The sequence below is a fragment of the Natrix helvetica genome (genome assembly GCF_964273705.1).
Source record: "Natrix helvetica genome assembly, chromosome: 1".
NCBI lineage: Eukaryota > Metazoa > Chordata > Lepidosauria > Squamata > Natricidae > Natrix > Natrix helvetica.
The window spans coordinates 280,583,082-280,610,032 of record NC_138548.1 but is presented as its reverse complement, the minus strand read 5'-3'; the positions used below and the strand labels follow the sequence as shown (position 1 = coordinate 280,610,032).

The 26,951-nt window shown below is 37.3% G+C and overlaps 1 protein-coding gene and 1 long non-coding RNA gene across 2 annotated transcripts in view; one reads left to right on the top strand and one right to left on the bottom strand.

Annotated features, from left to right (window-relative positions):
* Positions 1 to 9,412, top strand: part of LOC309397105 — a 34,939-nt gene extending 25,527 nt beyond the window's left edge. The window contains exons 3-4 of the long non-coding RNA XR_014176210.1: positions 3,097 to 3,225; positions 7,753 to 9,412. This is a non-coding gene — a long non-coding RNA (uncharacterized lncRNA). The remainder of the gene's footprint in view (positions 1 to 3,096; positions 3,226 to 7,752) is intronic.
* A 2,424-nt stretch (positions 9,413 to 11,836) lies between these two features.
* Positions 11,837 to 26,951, bottom strand: part of TGFBI (transforming growth factor beta induced) — a 45,799-nt gene continuing 30,684 nt past the window's right edge. Inside the window, exons 9-16 of the mRNA XM_081965246.1 lie at positions 26,511 to 26,623; positions 26,149 to 26,285; positions 24,197 to 24,327; positions 21,346 to 21,470; positions 19,832 to 19,934; positions 17,399 to 17,478; positions 16,108 to 16,132; positions 11,837 to 13,698 (exon numbers count right to left, since the gene is read on the bottom strand). Coding sequence (XP_081821372.1) covers positions 13,658 to 13,698; positions 16,108 to 16,132; positions 17,399 to 17,478; positions 19,832 to 19,934; positions 21,346 to 21,470; positions 24,197 to 24,327; positions 26,149 to 26,285; positions 26,511 to 26,623 — 755 coding nt within the window. The 3' untranslated portion in view covers positions 11,837 to 13,657. The remainder of the gene's footprint in view (positions 13,699 to 16,107; positions 16,133 to 17,398; positions 17,479 to 19,831; positions 19,935 to 21,345; positions 21,471 to 24,196; positions 24,328 to 26,148; positions 26,286 to 26,510; positions 26,624 to 26,951) is intronic.

Sequence of the window (26,951 nt, the reverse complement as noted above, 5' to 3'; positions counted from 1 at the left end):
CGGGTAGTCATGGGGAGTACTAGGTACTCCCACGTAACACCTCTCCTGCGCGAGCTGCACTGGCTACCTGTGGTCTTTCGGGTGCGGTTCAAGGTTCTGATTACCATCTTTAAAGCGCTCCATGGCATAGGGCCTAGTTACCTGCGGGATCGCATCCTCCCGCACACATCCCTGCGGCCAATCCGCTCTCACAGGGAGGGCCTTCTCCTGGTGCCGTCCACGAGGCAATGCCAACGGGCGACACCGAGGAGTAGGGCCTTCTCTGTGATGGGCCCAACCCTCTGGAATGACCTCCCCCCCGACATTAGAACCACTACTGACCTCCGCTCCTTCCGACAGAAACTGAAGACACACCTGTTCCGACTGGCTGGTTTGGCATAATTTACAACGTCTGCCCCCCTGGCATATACTTTTTATGGGTTTTTAGAGGGATAGTGCATAAATTGTATGATATTTTAAATTCTTATATTGTTTATTTATTAGCTGTACAGTTTTGGCCTATTTTATCCTCCTCCTATGCATACATGTATTTTATTTGGTGTTTTTTAATATGGACTGTACACCGCCCCGAGTCCCTTTCGGGAGAGGGGGCGGTATATAAGTGCTAATAAATGAAATGAAATGAAATGAAAGAATTTGACTGCTCATATAATTGCATGTTTAGTAACCGATGGCTAAGACACCTTATGTACATATTCACCGAGCATCTGCTGGAGAATTTGAGACTTGGTCAAATCATACCGCCCCGAGTCCCTTGGTGGAAAGGGTGCGGCATATAAGATGGATTAATAAATAAATAAATACAAAGATGCTTTGCAAACTAGGGAAATAATATGCTGTGGTTGTTATCCTTCATAGCTGATTTGTTGTGTGTGTAATTTCAGTTAACAGAGATTCCAGGCTTTTCTTGTTCACAAAAAACAACCTTCAAACATTAAAGGAAGAAGAGGTTTTTAAAAACAATTTAAACATAAAATGAGAGTGCCTACTAGAACAGTTATATATACAATGTTAACAAATTTAACAAATTACAATTAAATCTTGACCATATGGATTTTATTTTTCTTCTTTGTATCTCTAATATTTTTCTGCCTTATTTTCTGCTGTTTTCAAGTTTGTCTTGTTTTTTGTATTATTAATTACTTTTGGTTGTTTATTAAAAATGACTGCATGTTACTGATCATAAATAAATATTTTTAAATAAAAGAGTTTACCTAATACTATTTTTGTCTATTGTTATTTCTTGCTGTTTTTATTATGAATTTTTGTTGTCCAAATTTTGTGCCACCTCAATCTAAATTACTGTAATACTTATGATACAAATACTGAAAGTAGGTGCAACCTTAAGGAAATAGAGTATTCCATTTTATTTCTACCCATGAAAATTTTATAAGGCGAAGCAATATTAGATGTGTCATGATTTATGATGGGGAGTGTTGGTCTTTTAGGATCAGCTATCATCAATAAGGGAACAGCAGTCAAGCAATATCCTACAAACTAACACTAGAGTAGAAATAAAGCAATGGCAAAAAAAGAGGCTGGTGAATGGTTCTTTGGAACTAATGTCCCCATTCATTTAACTAAAATTCTGATCAAGCATCTTATTGATACTGTATAGCTATATCTTACTGATATAGTTTGATACATCACATCATATAGTACATTACAATACAGTATGATTCCTCCCCTTACATTTCAAGTTGGGAAAGGATCAATCTGTAACAGCCTATCATGAATTTAGGAAAAACAAGGAGTTTCTCAGAAGTAAGAAGTGAAAATTTATTAGTAAGAACCCCAACTACAATGTATGAAACTTTCAGTTCAATTTTCTCCCTCATTTGATTGTCAACTTTTTGTTCAATTTAAAAAGGAGTGTGCAAATCTTAGTAAATTCTAAGATTAGTAAATTCTTATCTAGCAAATTGACAACATAGAGAGCCCTTAGGTAGCACTCAGAATTCATGATTGCTGCCTGGTCTGGCCCAGAGTTTTTAATTATTATTCTAATCAAGCTGGAGAAACATCTCAATATTATACTGTGGGAACAGAGAAGCTATTGCAACTCACTAAGCAAGGTTGTGAGCTGTCTAGTTTGACAGCTCATAGTTTCTATGTTGTAACAGCCTGAGGGTAACGTTCAGTTGCCAATTCAGACTTGGTGTATATTTAAAACTTTTCTCATCCTATTGCCCAGGGCATCTAATCACTCTATCTGTGACAGAGAAATATTTGTAATGGACATTGGCACTCTGACCAAAGTAGGACTTGTGGTGGCCTATTGGTCTTTTCCAGGTTGAACCACTTCATTCTAGGTTCCACCCTTCCCTCAGGTTGGGAAGCCATCGAGCAGCAGCTTCTGAGGTCTAGCACCCCTACAGCTCTCTGGTATCTCTTTCATGCACCTCACATGCCTCAACATGCACATTAAATAGAAGCATAGGATTTTCATTTAGCTTTTTACTTAATGAATTTATACCCTGCCTTTCTATTTATATAAACAGGTAAGTCAAACAAATGGAAAAGCCCATAATATAACCCATAATTATTAAAATAACACAATTAAAATCAGTGTGTGAGTTTGGGGTAGTGGTTAAAGCACAGGGCTAAAAACCAGAAGAGCACGAGTTTTAATCCTGTCTTAGGTACCAAACCAACGGAGTCACATTGGGCCAGTCAGCCTCTCTTAGCCCTAGGAAGGTGGCAAGGAAAAATGTTGCCAAGAAATGTTGTCCAGGCAATTACCTGGACTAAAAAATTCACCCAAAGGCATAAATATATAAACAAACTAAGAAAAGAAAAGAAAAACATAGATTTAATTATGATATCATTCCATTAATTCCTCACAAAAAGCTGAGTGAAGGAGAATTTTGCCATTTTTCCAAAATAGACAATGGAGGCCAAACAAATCTATCAATTTGCTTATTTGTTTACTAGATTTATAGTCCATGTTTTGTGCAGAAACTGTACTAGAGGTCTACAAGGGCTGCCCCAAGATGACAGAAGGCATTTCTTTTTCTAGGTAAAGTCATAATTAGCACAATTGGCTGGTCATGGCTAAGTCTCTAATGACCAACTGTCTGCCTACTTTTTCTGCAGGGCTATTGGTTTAAAATTACTGCTATTCCTTGGGGAGCACTGCCATATCAAGAGCCAAAGAAGGTGTAATCCGAGATTCAGTGAATCTCGTCTGAACATATTTTTTTCCTAACAGCTTCAAGACATGAGGTCAGTATTCCCGTTGCTTTTCTCATTCAGCTCAAAATAGAGAGATAAACATGAATATCATCTGCCTATTGATTGTTTGGTGAGATGACCTCGCTAAATGGCTTTAGTTATAAGTTCCTAAATCTATCTATTTGTATCCATTTCTGTATTTTTATTTCTTATTGATAAATCTATACTAATAATCTATACATACTGTAGAGTCCTACAGACTATTTCTAAAAACTTACTTTTATTAGCTATACTTACTTAAAAACTAAAATTATGAGTTGCTAACTCGTGACTACTCTTATGAATTAGTTCCTTATTCCCTGATCCTTTTTCCAGCACATCTTTGCACTGCCCTTTGCTGAAACCCTCTAAACTTTAGATATAATGAGTAACTGAGTTAAAAGGTCATTTTCTGGACATTTTAACTGCTGGACCTAGTCTTGTGATTCACCTCAACCACAACTTCCAAGCTAACTTTTTCGTTGGTAACAGCAGTGCTCTTAAAAGACCCAAGTATCTACTTTACAAAATGACTTTCTTCCTTCCACATTAACCCCACACATATAATGTTTTTACAGTAGATAAGACAAGATGTAACTAAGGAAGAAATAATTATTGGCTCAGGAAATAGTGTTCATTTGTTGCTTGCTACTGTCACCACCTCTGAATACACTACCTTGAGGAGCTTAAATTAAAAAAAAGTGTGATGGGTTTGGGAGAGTAGAAACTTTGTTCATTCAACTGTTTCCTTACCATCAGCATTTAATTTCAGCTTCTTCTCCCTCATCATCCCATTTAGCAGTATTTAAGAGCACAATATGTGATCAGATGATAAGGAGTGGTAAAGATGTTTGTCATCAGTATACAGTGTATATCTAGACCTCCAAATGATCTTCCTCAGGAGTTTCATCAAATTTGAAACCACATAGGGGACATCACAAGTCAACAACATAGGAGTTGGAGAAAAGTGCTGACGTCGCGACGACACGACATCTGATCTCGGGGCTCCGAGATCACAGGCGAAAATTTTGCTGCTGGACGGTCCAGATGGACCTAAACCATCCCTAAGAGATGTCTTGCTGATCTCAGTGACATCGCAAAGTCTCTGATTGATCCAAGAGAATCTCTTCTAACCGGCAACAAAACCACAGCCTCAAGCTGCTGAAGTTGGGACAACTCCACAACGGGAGGAAAAGCTGAAAGAGAAAATGTGTCTATCTGGTGAGGAAATTTTATTTTTATAAAAGACTGCCCCAAAAAGATTGAAGTTAAATCAAATTGGTAAAGAAAAGGAAATAAGCAGTGGAATTAAGCATAATTGGACAGTGTGTTATCTTTTTTTATTTTATTTTTTCTATCGATGGAAGTTTTGTGAATATTTTTTACTTTTTAAAGTGAAAGTTTCAGATTTTCTCCTATTTCTTTTTTTTTTATCTATGGATTAAATTTTCTCCTTTACTTCTACAATATTGGTTGGGATTGATTTTTCTTTTTATTTGGTTTCATTTAAGAACTTTATTTCTTCAATGCCTGAAACATAAAGAAGATTTAAAAGGTATATAAAGAGGGTAGTAACCTTAGAGGGAAAAGAGGTTACACTGCCACTTGGAGGTTGGAGGTTGAAACCTGGAAACATTGCTTTTTCTTTTTTCCCTTCGATCATTGACCTTGCACTTCAAAGGCTTCAGCTTCTTTATAAAGAAGGGCATGGATTGGTTACGCAGGTGCCCTTTGGATGCTTGTTGCTAGCTGGAAAGAAGTGAAAACAAAGATTTGTTTTTAAACCAGAGTGGCAGTGTTTATTAATTGGAAGGATGACACAAATTCAAAAAGAAACCATAACATTACAACAGATTATGTCTGGAATTCAAAAATTATTAGAAACAACAGAGAGAATTGAGAAGAGATTGGGAAATATTGAAAATATAAACTTTAATGTGGCAAAACCTGATGGAAAAATGGAAGATACTCAGCAAATAGAAGATATTTAGCAAATGGAAAAAGTGGAGGCTGTAGTCCTAAAAACCCAGGGGGAAAATGAACAAAGATGCAAGACAACCTTGAATATTGACAGTGAACTGAGTGTGGTTGGAGATAGAAAGAATGGAACAAGGAAAGGGAAGATAGATGGAAATGTGTTTTACTACAGATTTCAAGATATAGAAGAAGAAAAAAGAAGAAGAATGGATGGACTTAAGGAGAGAAATTTTGACCAAAACACTACTGATAAACAAAGATAAACTGATTAAGGAAGCTGATGGAGGGTTTCGAGATTTTACAAGATATGCAATAAGCAACAAGTTGCGAAGAGAAGTCAAAACAAAATTGGTTAAGAAAATAACCAGAAGACCAATTCCACAAATGGCAAAAGAAATAGGACTACACTATCACTGGAAAGTCACAGGTTGAGATATGAAAATTAATAATAAAACACTAGTTAAATTTAGTTAAAATTAGAACATTATGTTAAAAATGTAGTGATAATGATAAAGTTAGGTAAATAATTGATAATGATAACAATGTACACATATATATTGGTTTGATAAGAAGAAATTTTTAAAAGGGGAAAAAGTGGGAAAAAGTAAGTTAAACATATTCAGACTATCGTTAAATAAATGACTAAAAATGATAATGTAATAATTTGTATTGACATGATAAAAAAGGGAAAATTGGATATAAATTGTATACAATGATTAAGAAAAGAGGTTTAAATTTTTTGTTAAAATTAGAGCACTATGTTAAAAATGTAGGGTTAATGAATAAAGTTAGATAAATAATTGATAAGGATAACAATGTATATATATATATATATATATATATATATATATATATATATATATATATATATATATATATATATATATATATATATATATATATATATATATATATGTATTGGTTTGATAAGAGGAAATTTGGTAAAAATTTTAAATGGTGAAAAAAGGGGGAAAAGTTAAATTTAGTCAAACTATCGTTAAATAAATGACTGATAATAATAACAATGAAATAAATTGTATTGACAGGATAAAAGGGAAATTGGATATAAATTGTAAACAATGATTAAGAAAAGAGGTTTAAAAATTTTGATATTAAATATAATTTTTTATTTTGAATGTGTTATAAAGGTATAATGTGGTTAGATGATATTGAAAATAGATAAGGGAATGCCACTATGTGGTTTTGTTTTAAATTTTGGAATGTTTGTTATAAAGAGATGTTAAAACAACTATAGTCATATGAAGGATGAGGTATGATGATAACAATATATATAAATATATATGATGTAAAATAGATAATTTGATATGAATCAGAGGCGATGACTGTGGAAGGGGTGCACAAAAACTCTTTGTAACCAACTGACACTTTCTACAATTTATAATGGAGGATGGTTTTGTTTGTTTTTTATTCAAAAAATAAAAAAATGGAGAAAAAACACAACATAGGAGTTGAACAGTATTTAGCAGCATTACATACATTACATATACTTCCTCTGTACTGACAGAAAGGACTGAAACCACCATGTACCAACAAAAGAATGCCAGATGGAATTTCTGATCAATGAGATGGAATTTTTATAGACTAATGTAACAAAAAACTGGGATATGTTTTTTTTCTCTTCCTTGGCCTCTTCAGACCTAAAAGACAAATCAAGATAAATCTAGTTATGTACCATATTTTTCGGAGTATAAGACGCACCTTTTTCCCTCAAAAAAGAGGCTGAAAATCTGGGAGCATCTTATACACTGAATACAGCATTTTTTTCCTCCTGAAACCCCTTCCCCTTCCCCAAAATGGCCGTTCATAGCCTATAGGAAGCTTTTAGAGAGTTCCTGCAGGCTGGGGAGGGCAGAAATGAGCAAAAAAAAGGCCAATTTTTTGCTCAATTTTACCCCCCACCCCAGCCCACAGGAGCATTCTATAAGCTTCCTAAAGGCTATCCATGCCTCCCTTTTTTAACGAAAAATGGGCCAGTTTTCACGAAAAATGGGCCATTTTTTGCTTGTTTTTGTCCAACCCCATCCCCCCAGAAGCATTCTGCAAGCCCCCTAAAGGCTATTCATGCCTTTTTTGGGGGGAAAAAACTGGCCCGCTTTCATGAAAAATGGGCCATTTGGGGGAGGTTTGCAGAGTGCAAAAACCTTTTTTTTTATTTGCCTCTTCAAAACCTCCAAAAAATACGGTACTAAAAATTGAAATATTTGAAAAATTTCTTTCACTTCAGTGGATTACTTATTCTTCAAGAACCAAGAATAGAACTTAAAATAATCCCGTCTAACCTATCTCATTGATTTCAGTTGGTCTAACTCTTAGTTAGTACCAATTTATTAAATGGATTTGTTTTCACAGTACTATTATGCTTATTTTAAACTAATTGAGAAACAATCCTAACTCTAATCAGAGAGACAGCTGGGTAGTGTTAAGGCACCAGGAAACCATGAGTAGTAGTCCTGCTCTGACCACAAATCTAACTTAGGTGACCTTGAGCCAGTCACTCACTCTCATCCCAAGGAAACCCAAATGTGCTTTTTTTTCCAAGAGGTAACTGGACTTTTTGGTTTTTCTTTGAAGATGTTTTGCTTCTCCTCCAAGAAGCTTCTTCAGCTCTGTGGGACAACCATGATCTGAACAACTGAGAATCTCCGTAGACATCCCAAGGAAAGACGCAAGAGCAAATCACTTCTAAAATTTTGCCAAGAAAACTGCAGGAACTTGTCCGGGCAGTCACTATGAGTCAACACTGACTTGAAGGTCACCCACATTGACTTGAAGGCACACCCAAAAGCTGCTATACTAATTCCAGCCCTAGTCTTAGATTCTGTTACCTAGTGAGCAGACATGGGGAGGTTGACTCTCCCCTTTTCTTAGCCAGCGTCTCCATTATATATGCCAGGACGGCACTTTACATCCTGGATAAGTAGAAACTTATCTAACATTTTTTAAAAGCCAGACCTTCAGTATATAGGGACCAGCTAAGATATCATCTATGTTACTTTAATTGAAATGCAACTGAAATTAAAAAAAAGGACTAGACATTATTGTGTCATCTCTTCACAGCACCCCCAATTTGATCATGTTTCTAAACTGCACATGGATATGGAGAATGGGACAACTTATAGCTTCACTACCCCTTCCTGCATTGGATGATGAAACATGCATTGTGGCACAAAACCTTCTCCTTACATTCTTGAACGAGGCAAAAAAAGGGTAGGGCTTGCTTTGTGACATCACAATTCATTGTTCAGGATTGGCAGGATCCTTCAGAGTTAAACGTAGGCATTTACCACAATGGGTTAAGGCTATCACAACAGCTTGCTGAATCAGATCAGTCAAGATTCTTTTCTCATCCTGACCAGCCAGCTGCTGTAAATATGTAAAACCACTGTCCTACTTATGTCCCCAGAAATTTGCCTTACAAGATACATTGCTTCTTTTGACTAGCACTTAAGTCACTTGATGAGCTAACCGAATGCTGGTTCTTTCTATACACAATGTACTGAATGTGTGTTGGTATGTGTTTATATAAGAATTATTTCCTTCCTTGTCTTTTGCACTGCCTAAGGCCAGGCAACAAATTATTTCCACTTAAAAGGACAGAATGGACAATTGATTCACCAAGATTATTTTTGGAAAGTGAACACTTGATGACCCAATGTGGGTTTTCACTTGAGTCTTCTCATGGCCAAGAAACCAAAGGAAATTGATTAGCATCAGGGCTTGTTATGGGATGTGTTAACTCTCCTAACTGGCCATATTTCAACCATTTCGCCATTTCCACTATTTGTACCTGGCTTCTCTTCCATGAACTCAAAACAGCAGACACAGAACTTCATCCTGCAGCATTCCCTCACAGCAACCCATGTGTAAGTAGATTGGGCTGAAAATGTGACTGGCCCAAAGTCCCCCAGCAAACATCTATGTTTTCAGAGCAGGGGTGGGTTCCTGAACTGGTTAGTACTGGTTCGCTGTGCGTTGCATGTGCATTTGACTAAAAATTGCTCTGCGCATGTGCAGAACCATGCCGGCAATGGCAGAAAACACAGGAGAATTGGTTTGGGGGCATGTCAGGCCTGGGTCACTGTCAGTTCTGCGACCCAGGCCTGAATTCTACTACCGGTTCGGCTGAACTGGGCTGAACAGGCAGCAACCCACCTCTGTCCCAGAGTGAACTAAACAGTATTGTTTTTACTTTATTGAAAAGGAGCGCAATGATTTCATGATCGGTAGTCACAAAGATGATTGTATTCTAGCTGATAGAAGAATAAAGTTTAAGGCTTATTTCAAATGTATAAATACCTGTTCCTTTTTCAAAAGTCCTTCTTTCAGTTCCCCATGTGCCTCCGTAAGAGCTGTGCACTGAATTTTGTCCTGCTAGATCTTCTTGTGGTTTCTTAAGTCTGGCTGAGGCAATAAGGCTTTTCATTCCAATTGTACAGCAAAGGACTTTGGCAATCCTGCTTTTGGACAATAACCTTACCCAACCAGCTATTGCTATCCTGACATTCTTTGGCTCTTTAAAGGTCTATTTATCCATTTGTGCATTTGTTTTCTCAATTACTTAATTGCACATCTGTTTCTGTTTCTTGGATTACATAGAAGAAATTATAGTCTCTAGTTCACTTTTTTGTGGAAGAAAGCTCAAGTAATTAAACCATATAGAAGTAGCTGTAGAGTTGACAATTTACCTTTATCTGTAATGAAAGAAATTTTGCTATACATTTTAGCTTAAGCTGACTGGTGTTAAACCTTCAGGTGAGGAGAAAGGTGTTTGAGTGTTTCCCAGGTGATGGAGAAGGAATTGGTGCATGGTCCAAATTACATGTCAAGATGAAGGATTCACTTTTACATATACATAGTGCTGGTTCATTTTCAATCAAGGAAAAGCAATTGGATATCACCAGATATTGTATGCGGCTGTAATAATAAAGAAATGAGTCATCCTTCTATATTAGGTAAGGAAATTGTTGTCCTGAGAAATGAGCCCTTCCTCTCTTATCAATGGAGTTAGGAGAAAGTAATGTCAACCTGCATCTGGGGCTGGTTGGACAAGGCTCAGGAGGACAGCATTCACATTTAGCAAGATAATAATTTTATTACCTTAAAAAGTTTTTTTTTTAACTATTTCATGCCAAGTATAAGAAATACTGAAATTTGGGCCGAGACCTAAAAATAAAAATGGGGGCAATGGTATTTATTTTGAGAAAGTATATCCCTCGTGGTTACTATTTTTCACTCCAATTCATCTCATAAAGTTGTTAGTGTACTATAAAGAGGAAACCTTGAACTCCTTGTGATATATTTGTGATACTAATGAAATTATTTGCCAAACCAGTAATTTTATTACATGCTATATTTCCAAGTTTCCCCCCAAAAGTATGGAAGGTATAATTCTCTAGATTTCTTTGAATTCTAATCCGTATCAACCTCAAAGAGGCTAGCTAGTCATTAGAGGTATAGGAACTTTGGAGCTAAACAATAACTGTAGAATCCACAGATGTTTCCCCCTTATTCTAAATATATCAATACACCAAAATGAAGAGTGTGAAGTCTACATGTGGAGTTTCTTCCCCTCACCAACCTATCACTTTCCTAGTTTTCACATGTAAATTCACTTGTTTGAATTTGTCCGCATGAATGAACATGACTTCGTGGGTTAAAACATTCATAAGTACGAATTCAATTTCCTTTATTTGGGTCAAGGTCTCCTGGTGATTTAAGGAAGAAAGTAATGCCTGTAGCTTCATTATTATAAAGACAATGGTGGTGTCACATACCTCTAAAATAAAAATCTTTATGTCCTCAAACTCCAAAACATGCTGGAATCATCTGTAATAATTATGAACCAACCACATCCTCATCGTCAAGAAAATTACATGGCTGTGTCCAAAGATCAAGTTTGATTTGAAAGAAATTTTACCGTATCTATTTGAAACTCAAATTTTATTACAGATTGATTGTTTACTTCAAGGTTTTTAATGAGGGAGAACTCCATGGCTTTTTTAAAAAATGTGAGGGTGTATTTTCACATGTGGGAAGAACAAAGGGTATTAAAGTTAGAACCATATGTGTAAATCAAAGCTAATCAGCAGCACTGATCAAATTGTGGCTTGCATCATGCAAAGTTCCTAATTGTAACAGGAGAGAATATGTAGCTGAGAGTTGAACTGTGGAATCATTGGTGATCTCTGAGCTTGGTTGTTTTGCTTGCACTGATTATGTTACTTGGTTGTCTGCAGGCAAACAACCAAGGTCAGAGAGCATTAAAAATTTCCTGATATCAACAATGAAGGATTTTTTTTACAAAAAAAGTTAAAATGCAGAATTGCATGGAAGATTTTCAAAGCACCGGGAAGAAATTAAAAACCACATCTTCTTGCTAAAGAACTTGCTTATGGTTATCATACAGTATAAGATTATAGACCATCTTTCAGAATGCTTATATCAAAATATGCAATACCTTGTACCTGCCAAAGTGGCCTTGGACAACAGCCCCTCATCACAAAACCATTTTGAATTCTAATCTTTTTAAAAGGGTTGTTGTTTTTTTAAATCAAATGTGGAGATGGCACACTATGAGAGAGAGCAGAAAGAAACCCAGGTTTGGATTGTCACTGACAGAGCCACGTTCAATTGACAAAATTCAATTTTACTTTGCATAAAATATGTATATACAAATGTCATTCCAAGTCAATGCAATTGAGAAGAAAAGGGTATGACTATCATCATGAAGTTTCAGGCTTCTTTTTCATAACATAACTAGAGCTGAAAATTCAAACGATCCCTTGGAACTGCACAAAAAGGGTCATTGAGATCCTCTACCACAGTCAATGGCAAAACTGTTGTGAAATGTGTGTAAGGTATGTATGACAAAACCAGTGGTGGGTTTCAAATTTTTTTAGAACCTCTTCTGTAGGTGTGGCCTGCTTTGTGGGAGTGGCTTGCTGGTCACGTGACCGGGTAGGAGTGGCTTGCCAGCCATGTGACTGGATGGGCGTGGACAACTTGTAAAATGTGGTGAAACTCACTTAACAACGTTCTTGCTGAGCAACCAAAATGTTGGCTCAGAAACTCTGGCATTTGAAGCAAGCAAGTCTTAAAGCTGTCAAGTTATAAGACCCTTGCACCCCTAACCCTTTAGAAAAAAACCCTCAGGGGTGTTCAAACGTGACAGCTTTAAGCCTTGCGTGCTTCAAATGCCAGAATTCCTCCTCTCGCTCTTCATCTTGATGATGTGTGGAGGGAGGGAGGGAGCTGGAACCGGTTCTAAATGGCACTGTAGATTTGTGGAACCTCTTCTATAGAAGAGGTTAGAACTGGCAGGAACCCACCCCTGGACAAAACCCATGAGTTGTGCATCATCAGGTCATAATGCACATTTTGTCATTTTTGCCCCTCTTGCCTCCCTTCCCCTATCCAGACACCTATGAGGAAGGTCAAATTGTAGAGATGGGAAGATGGTGAGCCTCAAACCAGAAATAGAGATAGAATCTTAAACCTGAAGTTTATTCTACAGTATTTTTTTTAAAAAAAGAGTGCAATTTTAAAAAGAGCATTACAATTTAAAGATTCCTAATATGTAAAGAGAAAGTAATGATTCTGCCAGTATACAGAAAATGTACATGAATGGCTCTCTGACTCGATCCAAAAATATTCCTTGCCAAAACTATATAGAAGCAAAATCCTATTGTTTGAACCTTACAAAAAAAAAAGACCATTTGCCCCATTGGACTTAAGAACATAAAAATAGTTTAGGCTCTTGATCTCTAGCAATTGTTTTAGAAGTGAATATGAAAGTATAGTTTAAAGGATTCCAATTTGGTCTCCAGAGAGAATATAGACAAACAAAATGGAAGCCAATCTGATAATTATTTAGACTAAGTGCCCAATATCTTCATTTTCTCAGTTAAAGTCCAAATAAATCGTAGAAACCACTGAAAAAAAATAATTTATGGAGGAAACCTATTCACTGGAACTGAGCAAGGTTATATACATAAGATCTAAGGCACTGACACTAGCTAACAAGTCCCATCAGAAAACACAGGGCAACTTTTGTCCAGTGAAGCAAAAGGCATTGGACTAACAGTTTAGTGGGTAAGCTTAGTATATGACACCTGGTTCTTTTCTTGATAGCACCTACATATACTAGGGTTTTTTCTTTGCTTAAGTTCATATGACCTAAATAATTTTGGAATAGATATTTCCTAAATTATCCGCTACTATTGAGGACAAAGTAATCTTATAAAATAATGGGTGTGTTTGGCTGTGTCTGGCTATATGGCTTTTATTTTCTTTCTTTTATTTCACTTCAAAAAGAAGATAACCTCTGTATTAAGATACATTCCACCTACATGGTGGTGTTTTGTTCTGTTTAAATTTAGGCTTTGCTTTCCACAGTAAAAATCAACTGAACCCTTGATTGTGCTTGACATGTAGATTTGCTGTCATTTTACTGTTTCATCCTGGCTAACAATCTGGAATACACAGGAGCTGAAAAAAGAGACAGAAAAGCAGAAGAAGCTTTACAACACAAGCCACAAGTTATTTGCACAAAAATTAAAATCAGCATTCAGGTATTGTCTCTGTTCCAGGCAAATTAATACTTCTAATGCAATAAACCGAAGCTCCCATAATTCTCTAACGTAGACTATGTTGTTAAGAGCATGCAATGGGCTATGAGGATAATCTTGAGGGAGACAGGAGGAATTGCTCTGGGTGCACACTCTATGGTTGCATGCTTGGCACACAACCTTAGAACGTGCACACAGAGCAGCCACTGAAAGACTCGGGCTGGAAGCCCTGGAAAAAGCCAGGCTGGGATGGCAGCGGAGGTGCCCTGGCTCCATAATGAGAGCTGGGCCATGCATCCTGAGGCTGGGAGGCGGGTGAGCGAGAGCGGAACAGCCGCTCGCTCAACCCCCCTCTCCAGCCATGCAGAGCGCCATTCACTGGCATTTGGAAGGCGCCAAACCACGGGAGCCGGGCGGCGGTGAACAGGCACTCACACAGCTTGGCGATACCCCTAGGTCAGTGAATGGTGCTGTGCCCGGCTGCAAAGGGGGTTTGCCGGGTGGTTGCTCATGAGCGTGGTCGCTTCATGGCTGTTGTGTTGTGCTGCTGCAACAGGGCAACACAGCCATTCGCCCATGAGGCTGTGCCCGGATCTTTGTGAACCTGCTCGCAAGAGAGCAGCCACCGGCAACCCCAAAACAATAAACCCTCCCCCCATAATAAAGCCCAAGCATATTTTGTAGGTAAGAAGAAAATAAGACCCTGTCGTATTTTCGGGGAAACACGATAAGAGTTTGGATAGGGAGAACTCATCACTGAATGACAGTGAAGATTAAGACTAATGATTAAGTAATATAGATAATTAATTTATAGTTTGATATTTGGCCTCAGGCAGTTATTTTCATTCCTTTCTTGATGATTGTGGATTCAAATTTTATTGGGAATCCTTTTATTCTTTCATCAGATGCTGTCTAACTAATCAGATCAGGATTTTGTTAACAGCAGTGAATGAAAACCTGTCAGGTTATGCAATGTGGAGCTAATTGGTGGAGGTGAGAGAGAGGAAATGATACTTAAACATAAACAAATCTATTTTTATAAATTATGACAAACAACTCTTTTGAAATTTTGGTAATGCATTCTATATCTGCTTTCTTGGCACACTACATTCATTTGCAGGTTGGCTCAGATATTCATGCCAGTGTGATATGATCATGACTGGTCTTTGCCTCATCTTTCCTTGGATATATTTACCAGGTTGTATTTGACAAAAAGAGAATAAATACTATATTGCCTCTACAACACCGAGGTTTTACTTCTTGCTGATTGCACCAGAGGCAAAAGTGTGCGTGTATTCCTGTTTATGTAAAGATTATGCAAGATCCATGTTGAACCAGACTGAAGGTGAATTTAGTCCAGCTTCTGTCTTCACAATGGCCAATTGAATAGCAATAGCAATAGCACTTAGACTTATATACTGCTTCACAGTGCTTTTCAGTCCTCTCTAAGCAGTTTACAGAGTCAGCATATTGCCCCCAACAATCTGGGTTCTCATCTTACTGACCTCAGAGGGACGGAAGGCTGAGACAACCTTGAACCACTGAGAATCAAACTGCTGAACTACTGGCATCCGGCAGTCAGTAGGAATAGCCTGCAGTACTTCATTCTAACCACTGGACCACCACGGCTCTTTCATGCAAAATAGTGCCTCTGGCAAGAACATAAATTGCATAAAATAGCACCATCCTACTTATGTTTCCTAGCACATGAATTTGAGACCATTCAGCTCCGATGGAGTTATTATTTTGCTTAGGCATCCATTCATTATCTTCCATCAGCTTACAAATTGAAATATAAAATCATCTCAATCAGGGCCCTTTCCTTCCGATATACACCGTTTATAAATACAGCTGAACTTTGGGCTACCATGTGCCAATATGTCTCAGAAATTATTGCATATCTCAATCTAAGGTTAATGAGGATTCAGTGAAGGCTCTGGTGCTGTATACAGGAGGATTTACAGTATGGTGTTGTAGAGATAGCAACTTCCTAACGCAGTGTTTCTCAGTGAGTCTCCTGAGCTAAACCCATTCCAGTCATTTCTTAAAATATTTCCATCTGGCTGCACAGTTAACGGCGATAGGTATTGTTGTACAAATTATTGTAGCACAAACTGTGATTATTATTTTTTTTAAAGATAAAATCTGTGTTGAAGTATTGTGACACAGACCCCATTATAGCCATAAGTTTTTGTTTTCACTTCAAAAGCATAGGGTTTTTTCCCCCATTCCTCTGGGGATGCCTGTGTTTGTACATCCAGGAAGAAAGTCCATAATCTTATTTCATATTATAAAAATACATTTAAAGAAACCAGAATATGTCACGTACCGAGTCGAGCATCCCTTAGCGAAATCTGTCAGGAACAAAAGAGAAAAATATCAGTGAAGAAATAGAGGTCCAAACCAAGATAAAATCAGACAATATCTGTGGGCCTTTCAAATATACCATTTCTTGCTGTCTTCTTCACTCAACTCTCAAACAAATTCAGACTGTTAGGACAACTTACAGTGACGCTCTGAGCTACACAGAGCTTCCATTAGAAAAGAATTCTTGCAGAAGAACAGAGCATCCAGGGGGATATTTTGGATTACAGGCTCCATAACTCTTGCAAGTAAGGTTGGAATGTATGTAATTGAAATTTTAGCCTGCTACAATCCAGCAATTCTCAGAAGCATACCAACATAAAACATCCATGGCACAATTAGTCAGTATATAATAAAGCAATTAAAAGGATTACAGGCTATCTCTAAAACCAGTTCCTGTAATATTCTTCAACTAACAAAGCTCTCTGAAATATTTTGGCTTAACTGGCTTCTGAAGGGCAGGAAGTGGCCCAGTCAATCTAATTGCCCAAGGAAGACTTGGACACTACAGAAGTCCTTCCTCTCAGCCTCAGCCCCCCAATGTTGCAAGAGGGGGAGGATAGAATCTGTCTCTGATGCTGTATACAGCCCAACTCAAATCTCGGGGTTGTCACAAGGAAGACAGAAGGAAAAAGCATTATTTAGCCTGTGAAAACTGAGATATAAATCTAGCAAAAGAGACAAACAGGTTGGATGGTTTCCTCGAAAGCTACAGTGACCTTCTGATCTAATGAAGCCAGTTCACTTACAAGTTTAAGACTGAGATTGTAGATAAAGACTAAAACAGCTAGGTAGCAGGCTATTATCTTGGACATGAAAGCTGAATGGATGCCAGTCACTCTCTCCCAGCTCAGCCTACCTCAAAGGGGTGTTGTGGGGGAAACAAACGGAGGAAGGAGCATTTAGATATGTTGAAGAAAAAGATGTAAATAATAAATAAATAAATAAATAAATAAATAAATAAATAAATAAATAAATAAATAAATAAATAATCACAGTGTAATAATAAATGTTCTATAGGCAGAAAGATTAAAACTAAATCTGAATTTTGCACAATTGTCCATGATATCCTCACAATGCATATGTGTACGTAGGTGTGAGGCTGTATGTGTGGACACACAGATGAGGGAAATTGAATTTATCGGTTTTATAAAAAAAAACAACCATGCCTTGATCAAATAACCATAACATCAAATGACATTTTTTTTTAAAAATGGTTATATGATGATTTAAGCATTATATATTTATATATATACCTTGGATAATGCAGAAGCATGCTTGAAGATTTCAAGAGAAGGATCTCCAGGTTCATCACCTCTTTCATTGTGCCTAGAAGCTGAAAGGACAACATTCAAATATATTTAGTTTTTTTTTTAAACCCTGAATTCTCTAATTCACAGATCAGAACTTTTATTTTATTTTATTATTTTAATGTTTTTTATTTGGAATTTCTGCAATGTGCAGTGTTGACCAATACATATTTTTACAATAAAATTAATGGAACCGAGGCAAAAAAAAATATTAAACAGTGCTCCGGGATCAGTACCCTACTTGGGCTAGCAAACACCAGGTTAGCAAAATTGTCCACACAGATGACATAATAGCTGCACCCTGATGTCTGCCTTTTAGCAGTATTTCTGAGTAGCCACTCAGCAAGGCCTACCATAATAACAACTTGTTCCCAGGGTTTTAGCTGGAAGTCTTCTCCAGATGTATCCTGATTTGGGACAGATAGAAAAGGCAGATAACTATTTCCTAACCTGATGCCTATCCTTCAGAGGAAGCTACAATTACATTAATGTCAGCCTGTTGGCTGCAGAAAGCTGTAATCCCAATATCACAGATTTTCATTAGTGAATATAAATATGATCACTCTGTTCAAGAATGTGCATTTTTTTAGTCTACTTTTTCAACCAAATGAAAGGTTTGCAGCTTTACAGCTTGATGGAGTATCAAAACGCACTGGCAGTTTTGAGGGCAGGAAAAGGGATTGTCACAAAGTAGATAAGAGTAACATTAGAGTCTGAATAGCAAATAATATTTTTTACAAGTTAACCTCTGATCCTTTTGTTGCCTCCATCAAATATGCATAGGACCCACAAATCAGCAGAGGTACAACTGTAACTCAGGGGTGTCAAACTCATGTCATCACTGCAACGTTACATGATGTATCAGGACTTTTTTCCTCTTCGCTAAACCAGGAGTGTGCGTGGCCAGTGTGTGACACATCCAGCCCACAGGCCAGGAGTTTAACAGCCCTGCTGTAACTAAAGCCACCTTAGAATCCAAATAAAATAAGCTACAAGTCAAGCAGAGAGCTTTCAAGAGATAATTTGCTAAAGGCCATTATGAAAAAAGATGCAGTGTATAAAAAGTGCTTTTGGAGGGAGGCGAATCACTGATAAGCTGCATGGAATTGCTTTGTGTGATTCCCAGTAAAGTGACTGATCAAGGGAAAGGTTGCTCTTTCTTTTTCTAATCAACTAATTTCTGCCTGACAAGATTGTTTGTTTCAAATAAGCCTACAGGAATGGGTGCAGACCAGTGGTGGGTTGCAGGCAGTATGCCCCCGGTACGAGTGTACCGGAGTACCGGGTACCATTCTGGTATGGTGCTCTGGAGGGCCCATCCGTGGAGGCATTGTGGAGGCGTCGTGAGGGTAAGGACACATGCGCACACAGCGTGCGTGTGCTGTGTATGTGCATGTGGGGGATGACGGGCGCCGTTGCACCGCACTGGTTGTAACGGGATCCGGAACCCACTACTTGTTTAGACAATGTATATAACCAACTTGAGCAAATTACTTGCTTGCTTGTAAACTTTTGTATACACCCTGTAATCAAACAGTTTTAGAGCCCTCTTCAGCTGTTGTCTTGCAGTTAATTAGGCTTAAGAAGAAGTTCCCTATGCTTGACTGTCCTTTTTGAAGAATGATGGACGCAGCTTCTGAGCAACTTCTGTGTGGGATTCTAGACTCACAAGCTTCTAGAGTTTGAAAGTCTTGTACTAGTCTCAACCTTACCAACCAATGTGTGATAGCAGAGACAGAATTCCACGAGTAAGGATGTTATTGTGAATTTCAAGTCCAATTTTGGCATATTGTACTTCTGCCAGGGACAAATGCTGAATGGAAAAAGGAAATAATTTCGGAACGATATGTGAAATCATTTTTTCCTCCTGAATATGTTCTTCTGATCCACACGAAAGAGATTCCAAGAAGCAGACATAAACTGCTGACGTTCCACCATATCCAACCTCTACAGAGACCAATACAAAAAAGTAGCCACCTCCATCCAGTACTGACCTGGAGAATACCTCTGCGCATCCACGGAAGAATGTACAAATGTTGTCAAAGAAATGTACAATTGTTGTCAAAGGAAATGATTCACCATATTTTGTGAACCCGTCATTCCCTTTTTCCTCCCAAAGCACCAAGAATATCTTGCTCTGAGAAAGCCAGCACACAGTTTTAAATGCATATGCTTTGTTTGCATGCCTTTAAAAAACAACAACACACAATGCTAATGTTTCTCTGGAAGATGAGGAACACTTGCTCGTTTCCTTCTGCGCAGGAAGTGAACTTCCTTTCTACATAGAGATTCACTGGTGTTCCATAATAATAGCGTGCCTTTAACTACTAAAGCAAATCTAAGGCAAAATATGTTCTGCTTGAACTTCAGCTGACCTACCTGGGGGTTGTAAGATACTATTGACTGCATAAATCACACCGTTGGTGGCCATAATATCAGCTTCAGCAACAGGCATCTTGTTGATGTTTAGTATGTGGTTTCTCTGAAGCAGAAAAAGTAGAGATAAATTGTAAGAACTGAGTTGACAGAAGATAAACTAAGTTGCAAAAATCTAATATAGAAGTAAAGATTCTAGTATTCATAAGGGCAGCTTTTTTTTTAAAAAAAAATTGAGATTGCTTGTGCTATTGACTGGTTTCCGATAGTTTGATCTCACAAATAACAGCTGGCACAGGCTAGGCTTCAAAGAAGTAAAGTGTCAGTTGTACACATGTTTTCTTTGCACAGATGCTGGGTAAGGCTGTGGAAGCTTGGCCGGAAGTAGGCCCTCAGTGACAGAGCTCTCTGGATGATTCTGGGCCAATCACAATCTACCGATAGAGGAGAATATTTGTAGCCTGGGGTTGAAATGAGGGGTGCTTGGTGCACTCTGAGCTTCATTGTTTTCTAGCAGATGTTTCATTACCCAATCTTACCCATCAGTGTACTGGTGATGTTACCTAGTTTGGGTAATGCAATGTCTGCAAGAAAACAATCGCCTCAGTGAACACCAAGGAACTTTCAATCACAGTCTCTTAACCCTACTTAAGAAAATGAGAGGAAAAATACCACTGTTTTTGCCTTGAGCACTAAAGGGAAAGGTAAGGTAAAATACAGTAATAATACTTCTCAAGAAAAGTTCTGCTTTGCCACACCATTATAAACCCATGCTGAAGCCCTAGCCTAAACTGAGAAATGGAGTTTAAGGTTTAAGGTTTATTTGGATTTATATGCTGCCCTTAATTAGTGTTTATATAATTTCCATGCACACATACACACACACACACCTTGATTGGGCTGTGGTACATGCTAGTTATAACTCATTGGCCTTTCTCTGTAAGGCAGATTCTGGTTTTCAAGCATCTGTCTTTGGCTAGTCTGATGAACTAATTAAATTTTCAAGTAACACTACCTTGATGTGCTTTCAAGCAAGTTTTTTTTTAATTGTTGAACTACTCTTTCTCAAACACAGAAGTTACAAAAACATTAAAAAATGCAGAACGGCTTAACGTCTCTGGAACTGTGTGGGAGAGTCTTATTTTAGTTTCATTTTCCATAACATACAAATAAAGATTTGCCTAAACCTTAAATAATTAATACAATATAAAAAAATAGCTGTCATTCCCAACCATCCAGCAGGACTTGCTTTGAGTCTACATGGCAGAAAGGATGAAAACAGTGGAAGGGTAAATCAATGCTAATCTTCAATAATAAAGACAATGTCCACTGGGAAAGAAACATTTTTTGCCCTAACATTAGACCTCCAGTCTGCTAAATCCTAGTGGCCATTTAAAAAAAAAATTAAAGGTGATATAAATTTAGTAGCTGTTCTTTGAACTGCATTAGGACAGATTGAGCTACAAATAAAACAAAAAATCTTTTTTTAAAAAGGGAGAGAGAGATCATAAACTTACAGAGCTGACTTCCAGTTTATCACCCTGCAGAGACTTGATTCTTACAGCAGCACCAACTGCTCCACTCACTAAAATTTCATCCCCAATGTGGTACTTCAGGATGTTGGCAAGTTCTTGTGCATTACCTAGGACAGGAAGGGAAGGGAAGAGGAGACCAATAATATTTCAGGGTTATAGCTTATTTCCCATGTTCCATGGCTATTAAGAAAGAAAACAAAATATCATACTGGCAATGTTCATAAGGAGAAAAGAAAAAGATCAGAAGTGTTCCCTTTACATTAAACCAAGCAGCTGTTTCCCCATCTAGTATTTCTATCAAGATTCCCCTAGACAATCATAGCAATTCCTTCCACCTAATAAACTTTTTCACACACTGCAGCTGGAGCACTTTGTGCAACAGCAGGAGGGATACAGTGCCCCAAACAGAAAGAAACACATTTCTTCATGTTAGCTGCAAAAAGTGCAAAAAAGACTTGAATTTTGGGAAACCTATAAAATAGGCCAAAATATGTTCTCTTTTTAGATCAAATGCTGGCTTGGTGTAACACCTGCCTTGCCATTTTGTTTTTGACACATTGACATAACTGGCTGCTCTTTCCTCTTCCTTGCCTATTTTTAAACAAAAGAGAATGGCAGCACATATTGACACTGAGTCCTTACATCTGGTGTATAAAATTGCTTTCTGGCAAAAGTTTCTAAATGTGGCCAAAAATAGCTGGAAGACTAAGAGCAAACACTATTCCTTTTCTGAAAAGGTAAAACTGAATCTCAAATGAAAACTGGTAGACATGGAACTATATTTAGCATGAAAGAGCAGTATTCATCTTTGATCTCTGGGAAATTGTTGGGCTCAGAAGTAATGATTGAATTATCTAATGTATAACACTGGAAGTCTTTAAGAAGATGTTGGATAGCCATTTGTCTGAAACGGTATAGGGTTTCCTGCCTAGGCAGGGGGTTGGACTAGAAGACCTCCAAGGTCCCTTCCAACTCTACTATTGTATTATTGTATTGTATAATTATTGAAATATCTGGGCACTGTGAATTTGAGGATAATGATGGCTTAGCTTTCCTGAAGATAAAATGTTGAGATCTTTAGATACAGAAGCAATAAGAGGCAGGTATTTTACAGTACCATTTACATCACATTTACATTGCCAATATGTATGTTTAGCTATGATTATCAGATTAGTCAAAATCCAGTCACCCCAACTCCACTCAAATTATCACATGGACAGTCATTCTCTGGACCAACTTGTTTCACAGAACTTTGCTGTCCACAGTTGAGAATGAAATCTAATTGAATGTATAGGTAATTTGATCACTGCTCTTATGTAGAATTATATAGGCAATCCTCAACTTACAATCGCAGTGAATTTTGCCCCATTTTACAACTTTTCTTGACACAGTTGTTAAATGAATCACTGCAATTGTTAAGTTAGTAAGATGGTTGTTAAGTGAGTCTGGCTTCCCCCACTGACTTTGCTCATCGGAAGGTCGCAAAATGTGATAACATGACCTCATGACAACGTCATAAGTATGAGTCAGTTGCCAAACATCTGAATTTTGAACTGAGGAGAAGCTTTCTGACAGTTAGAACAATTAATCAGTGGAACAGCTTGCCTCCTGAAGTTGTGAATGCCCCAATACTGGAAGTCTTTAAGAAGATGTTGGATAGCCATTTGTCTGAAACGGTATAGGGTTTCCTGCCTAGGCAGGGGGTTGGACTAGAAGACCTCCAAGGTCCCTTCCAACTCTGCTATTGTATTGTATTGTATTGTATTGTATTGTATTGATCATGCGGTCATGGGGATGCTGCAATAGTAGTGAGTGTAAAAAAATGACCGTAAGTCACTTTTTTCAGTGCCATTGTAACTTCAACCAGTCACTGTTAACTTTTCGCCCTCTTACACAAGTCTGTTTGTCTTCTGTATTTTCCTACCTATGACTGATCACTTTCAGAAAGAGTAAACTAAACATTTGCTTATAAAGCACACGAACATTTTGACAGTTCCTGGGATGTTTCAGCATCACAACTGCTTATAGTAGCTACAAATCAATTATAAAGTATTTCTAAACATTAGAACAAATGTGCAGAGTACTGCTCTAGGAATGTATAAGGGATAGTAAAGTTGATATCTGCTTTACTATGATGTCTCAAAACTAGCTTCAATAAATAAAATATAAATTCATATTATTTCAAAGCCACAATTAGATTTCACTGCACAAGCCTGAATGCTTTATTATTTGTACAAAAGGTGACTGAAATATTCATGTCATTTTCTAATATGGCTTCATATTGATTATTTTCAAGTGATCATTTTAGCTAATATGTATGATGTTACTATATTGAACCTACAGGTTTTTGACCATATTAATATTGCTGGAAACTATCTGGATAGTGGCTGGAATTTTGGATGACTTCACAATCAGCTATGCGTGTATAGTCTATGCTTCAGTGGGTGAATAAGTTCTATTAGTGGATGTGGATCGGTTGCAGGAAAATCTTACTACATATAGTCATGAGTAATGATAAAAATATAACTTTTCTAGTTCATTATTTTACTGGAATTAGTAAAAGTGCACTCTTTTCGTTTGAGAAAATGGAAAAATACATCAGATTTTAAATAAATACTAATGTAACAAAGACTAATAGAGTATCAACTTGTAAAAGCCTCTGTCTCTGTTTTAGTCTAATAATATTTCTGAATATTCTAATATTTCTGAACACTATTTTTTCACTAGTATATCAAAGGGAAGCTACATATCTTTGAGGCTGAAATAAAATAAAATATTGGAAGTTTATTGAGTAGTATAAATATAATTGATCAGTAAGATCTTGGGAAGTTACCCATAAGTCTATTCAGCTCCCTCTGAGGCATGGATTGAAAAGCTTCATTTGTCGGTGCAAACACTGTGAAGGATCTTGGCCTATTCAGTGTTTCAGTGAGGCCTGCAGATTGGATGGCAGCCACCAGGGTACTGTAAAAAAAACCCACAAATGAACAGAAATCCTTGGTTAAGAATTGCAAGTTTCGAAGGCAGTATGAAATATCACAGCTACAATGCAATGGCCCCAATCTCTACATGAAGCTCCTGAGCAAGTGACTTCTTCATTCATTTTATTGTCAAGAGTTCACACACCTATAATAAATTGTTGAACTAGATCAAAGTGCTTAAGGAAAATTAGCAATGACTTTCAAGCTAAGACTTCCCAACAGATCGTTTTATTTTTTGAGAAGCCTGATCTATCTACAGAGTCTTTTAGCTTTGCAGTTCCCAAACTGCTTTCATTAGAACAAAAGCATCTAAGTAGCCTAGCTGGCAAATTTGCTGGAGATGTCAGAGATCCAAAAAGGATTCAATGAACATTCTTGGTTAATTCCAGGGAGTCTGCATGAGGTTTCCAAAATAAAAATAAAAAATTAATATGGCAGTTGTAACTCCAATATCAAAGCCCTGTTTTTTAATCTATGTTGTTGTACATAATTATGGGTTAGATCATGTGGTTGTGACCACTATCTTGACTTCTTGACCGCTTGTAAAGATGTCACTGGTTGACTTCCTGTCTAAACACCGTGAAAATATTTTTTTAAAGGCTAAATGTAAATCTGTAAAACCACCCAACATATTTTAAAAAACAAAGTTTAAAAAGCAAAAAAGGAACCACTAAGAGACCCAACTTCCATGGATCTTCCCTTAGCATAGGTCTATGAACAGCTGATAGCACAACAGGGAGAAAAGGAAGGTGGAATTATTGTATGTTTCATATTTCTTTCCAACTGTAGCCCTCCCTGCGTGCTCATGCATAGACATTCACTCACACCCCCACTTGCAAAAGCTAACGCAAGGATAAAAGCTTCTTTATGTTAATCAGTTTGAAGAGGTGGGGCATAGGAAGATATAGGAACTGTACACAGCTATCCTATTCTCTTTTGCTCTCATAGGACACAGCTTGCATGTAAGTTTTCAGAGGTAGCAACAGGCTTGGTAAGCTTACAGTTATCTTTCTGCAAATATCGATCCTCAAACAGAGAAGGAGTACAACTTTTGGTTGTAAGTAGTGTGCCAATATTTTAACACAACAAATGCCATTTAGGACTGCATTAGGCGCATTAGAAGAGATGAAACAGATTCCTCTCAGAAAGTTTGGAGGGTTACTACCAGTCAATAGAGACAATAATGAATCAGATGAGCCAGTAATCTTACACAGTTAAAAATAATTTATGTTGCCTACTTTTTTTTTTAATACGTAAGAGGAACACATGCAGGTAGTCCTCAACTTACAATCGGAATTTGAGTCCAGTATAGAAATATTGCTAAGTGAGACATTTCAGTGAATTGTTAAGCCCCATTTTACAACCTTTCTTGCCGCGTTTGTTAAGTGAACCACTGCAGTTGTTAAGTTAGTAATATGGTAGTAAATGAATCTGGCGTTCTCCATTGACTTTGCTTGTCTGAAGATTGCAAAAGGTGATCACATGACCCTGGGACTCTGCAACTGTCATAATATTAATTAGTCGCCAAGTGTCTGAATTTTGAACATGTGACCATGGAGGTGTCACAACAGTGGTAAGTGTGAAAAACGGTCATAAGTCATTTATTTGAACGATCACTAAATCGGCTGTTGTAAATCGAGGACTATCTATATTTAAAACATAAGTTATATGTTTGTACATACAGAAACATTTGCATGTTTTAAAATATAGAAACAGTTAGCTTCTCCAAACAATCCTTACAGAAGCAAAACTGTTTTTCCTACTCTACTGCTTGTATAATAATAGTAAGAAGGAAAACTATTACCTGAAGCGATCATCTGCTTTGAGCACATCCATCACAGTTCCCATAGGGGGACTTAGCATTTTGTCCATAGCAAACACGGTACCAAATCTTCCTCTCTTGTCATGAGCAGCAATGCAGGCATTTTCTATGCAGAGATTCTACAAGAGGGATTGCATCATAACAAATCTGGAATTTGTGACATTTTACTAAGTTTGGTCCCCAATCGGGACCAAACATAACTGCCCCCTATTATTTATCTAAATCATATGAATAAATGAAGATAAACATCCCCCTCTACTTTTACTTCCTTATGGGCTTTCAAAATATGCTGTGAGGAAGCCACATTTTTCTAGGAAAAATGATGAAGGGTCCCCAAAAGTTACAGTGAAACAATAAAAAGGAAGTGCAGTTAAGTCATCGTCTCTTGAGAAAGAGGTTTGATATACATTTGTTCCCTGTTGCATTCTGCTGATCAGTGCTACATTGTTTGAAAAAGCTTTCCAGTGAAAAGGAAAGAGAAATATAAGTAGCTCTTCTTTTCTGAATAAGGAACAGAATATGTCTTACTACAGATAAATTATTGGAGGTGGAATAGGAAAATTGATATCAAAATCCTTGCTCTGCTACAAAATCCCCAGATGAAACCAATCTTTGAGAACTGTTCAGAAGATAAACAAGGAAGATCTTTATATATGTTGCCAAGAGTTATTTGGGAGAAAGTTGTAATCTGCAGGCTGCAGACATATTAGCATGAAACATAATAATGATCTCTCAGTTGGGTACTGTATATGTTTAAAAATGTATGACTTAAATATCAAACTAGC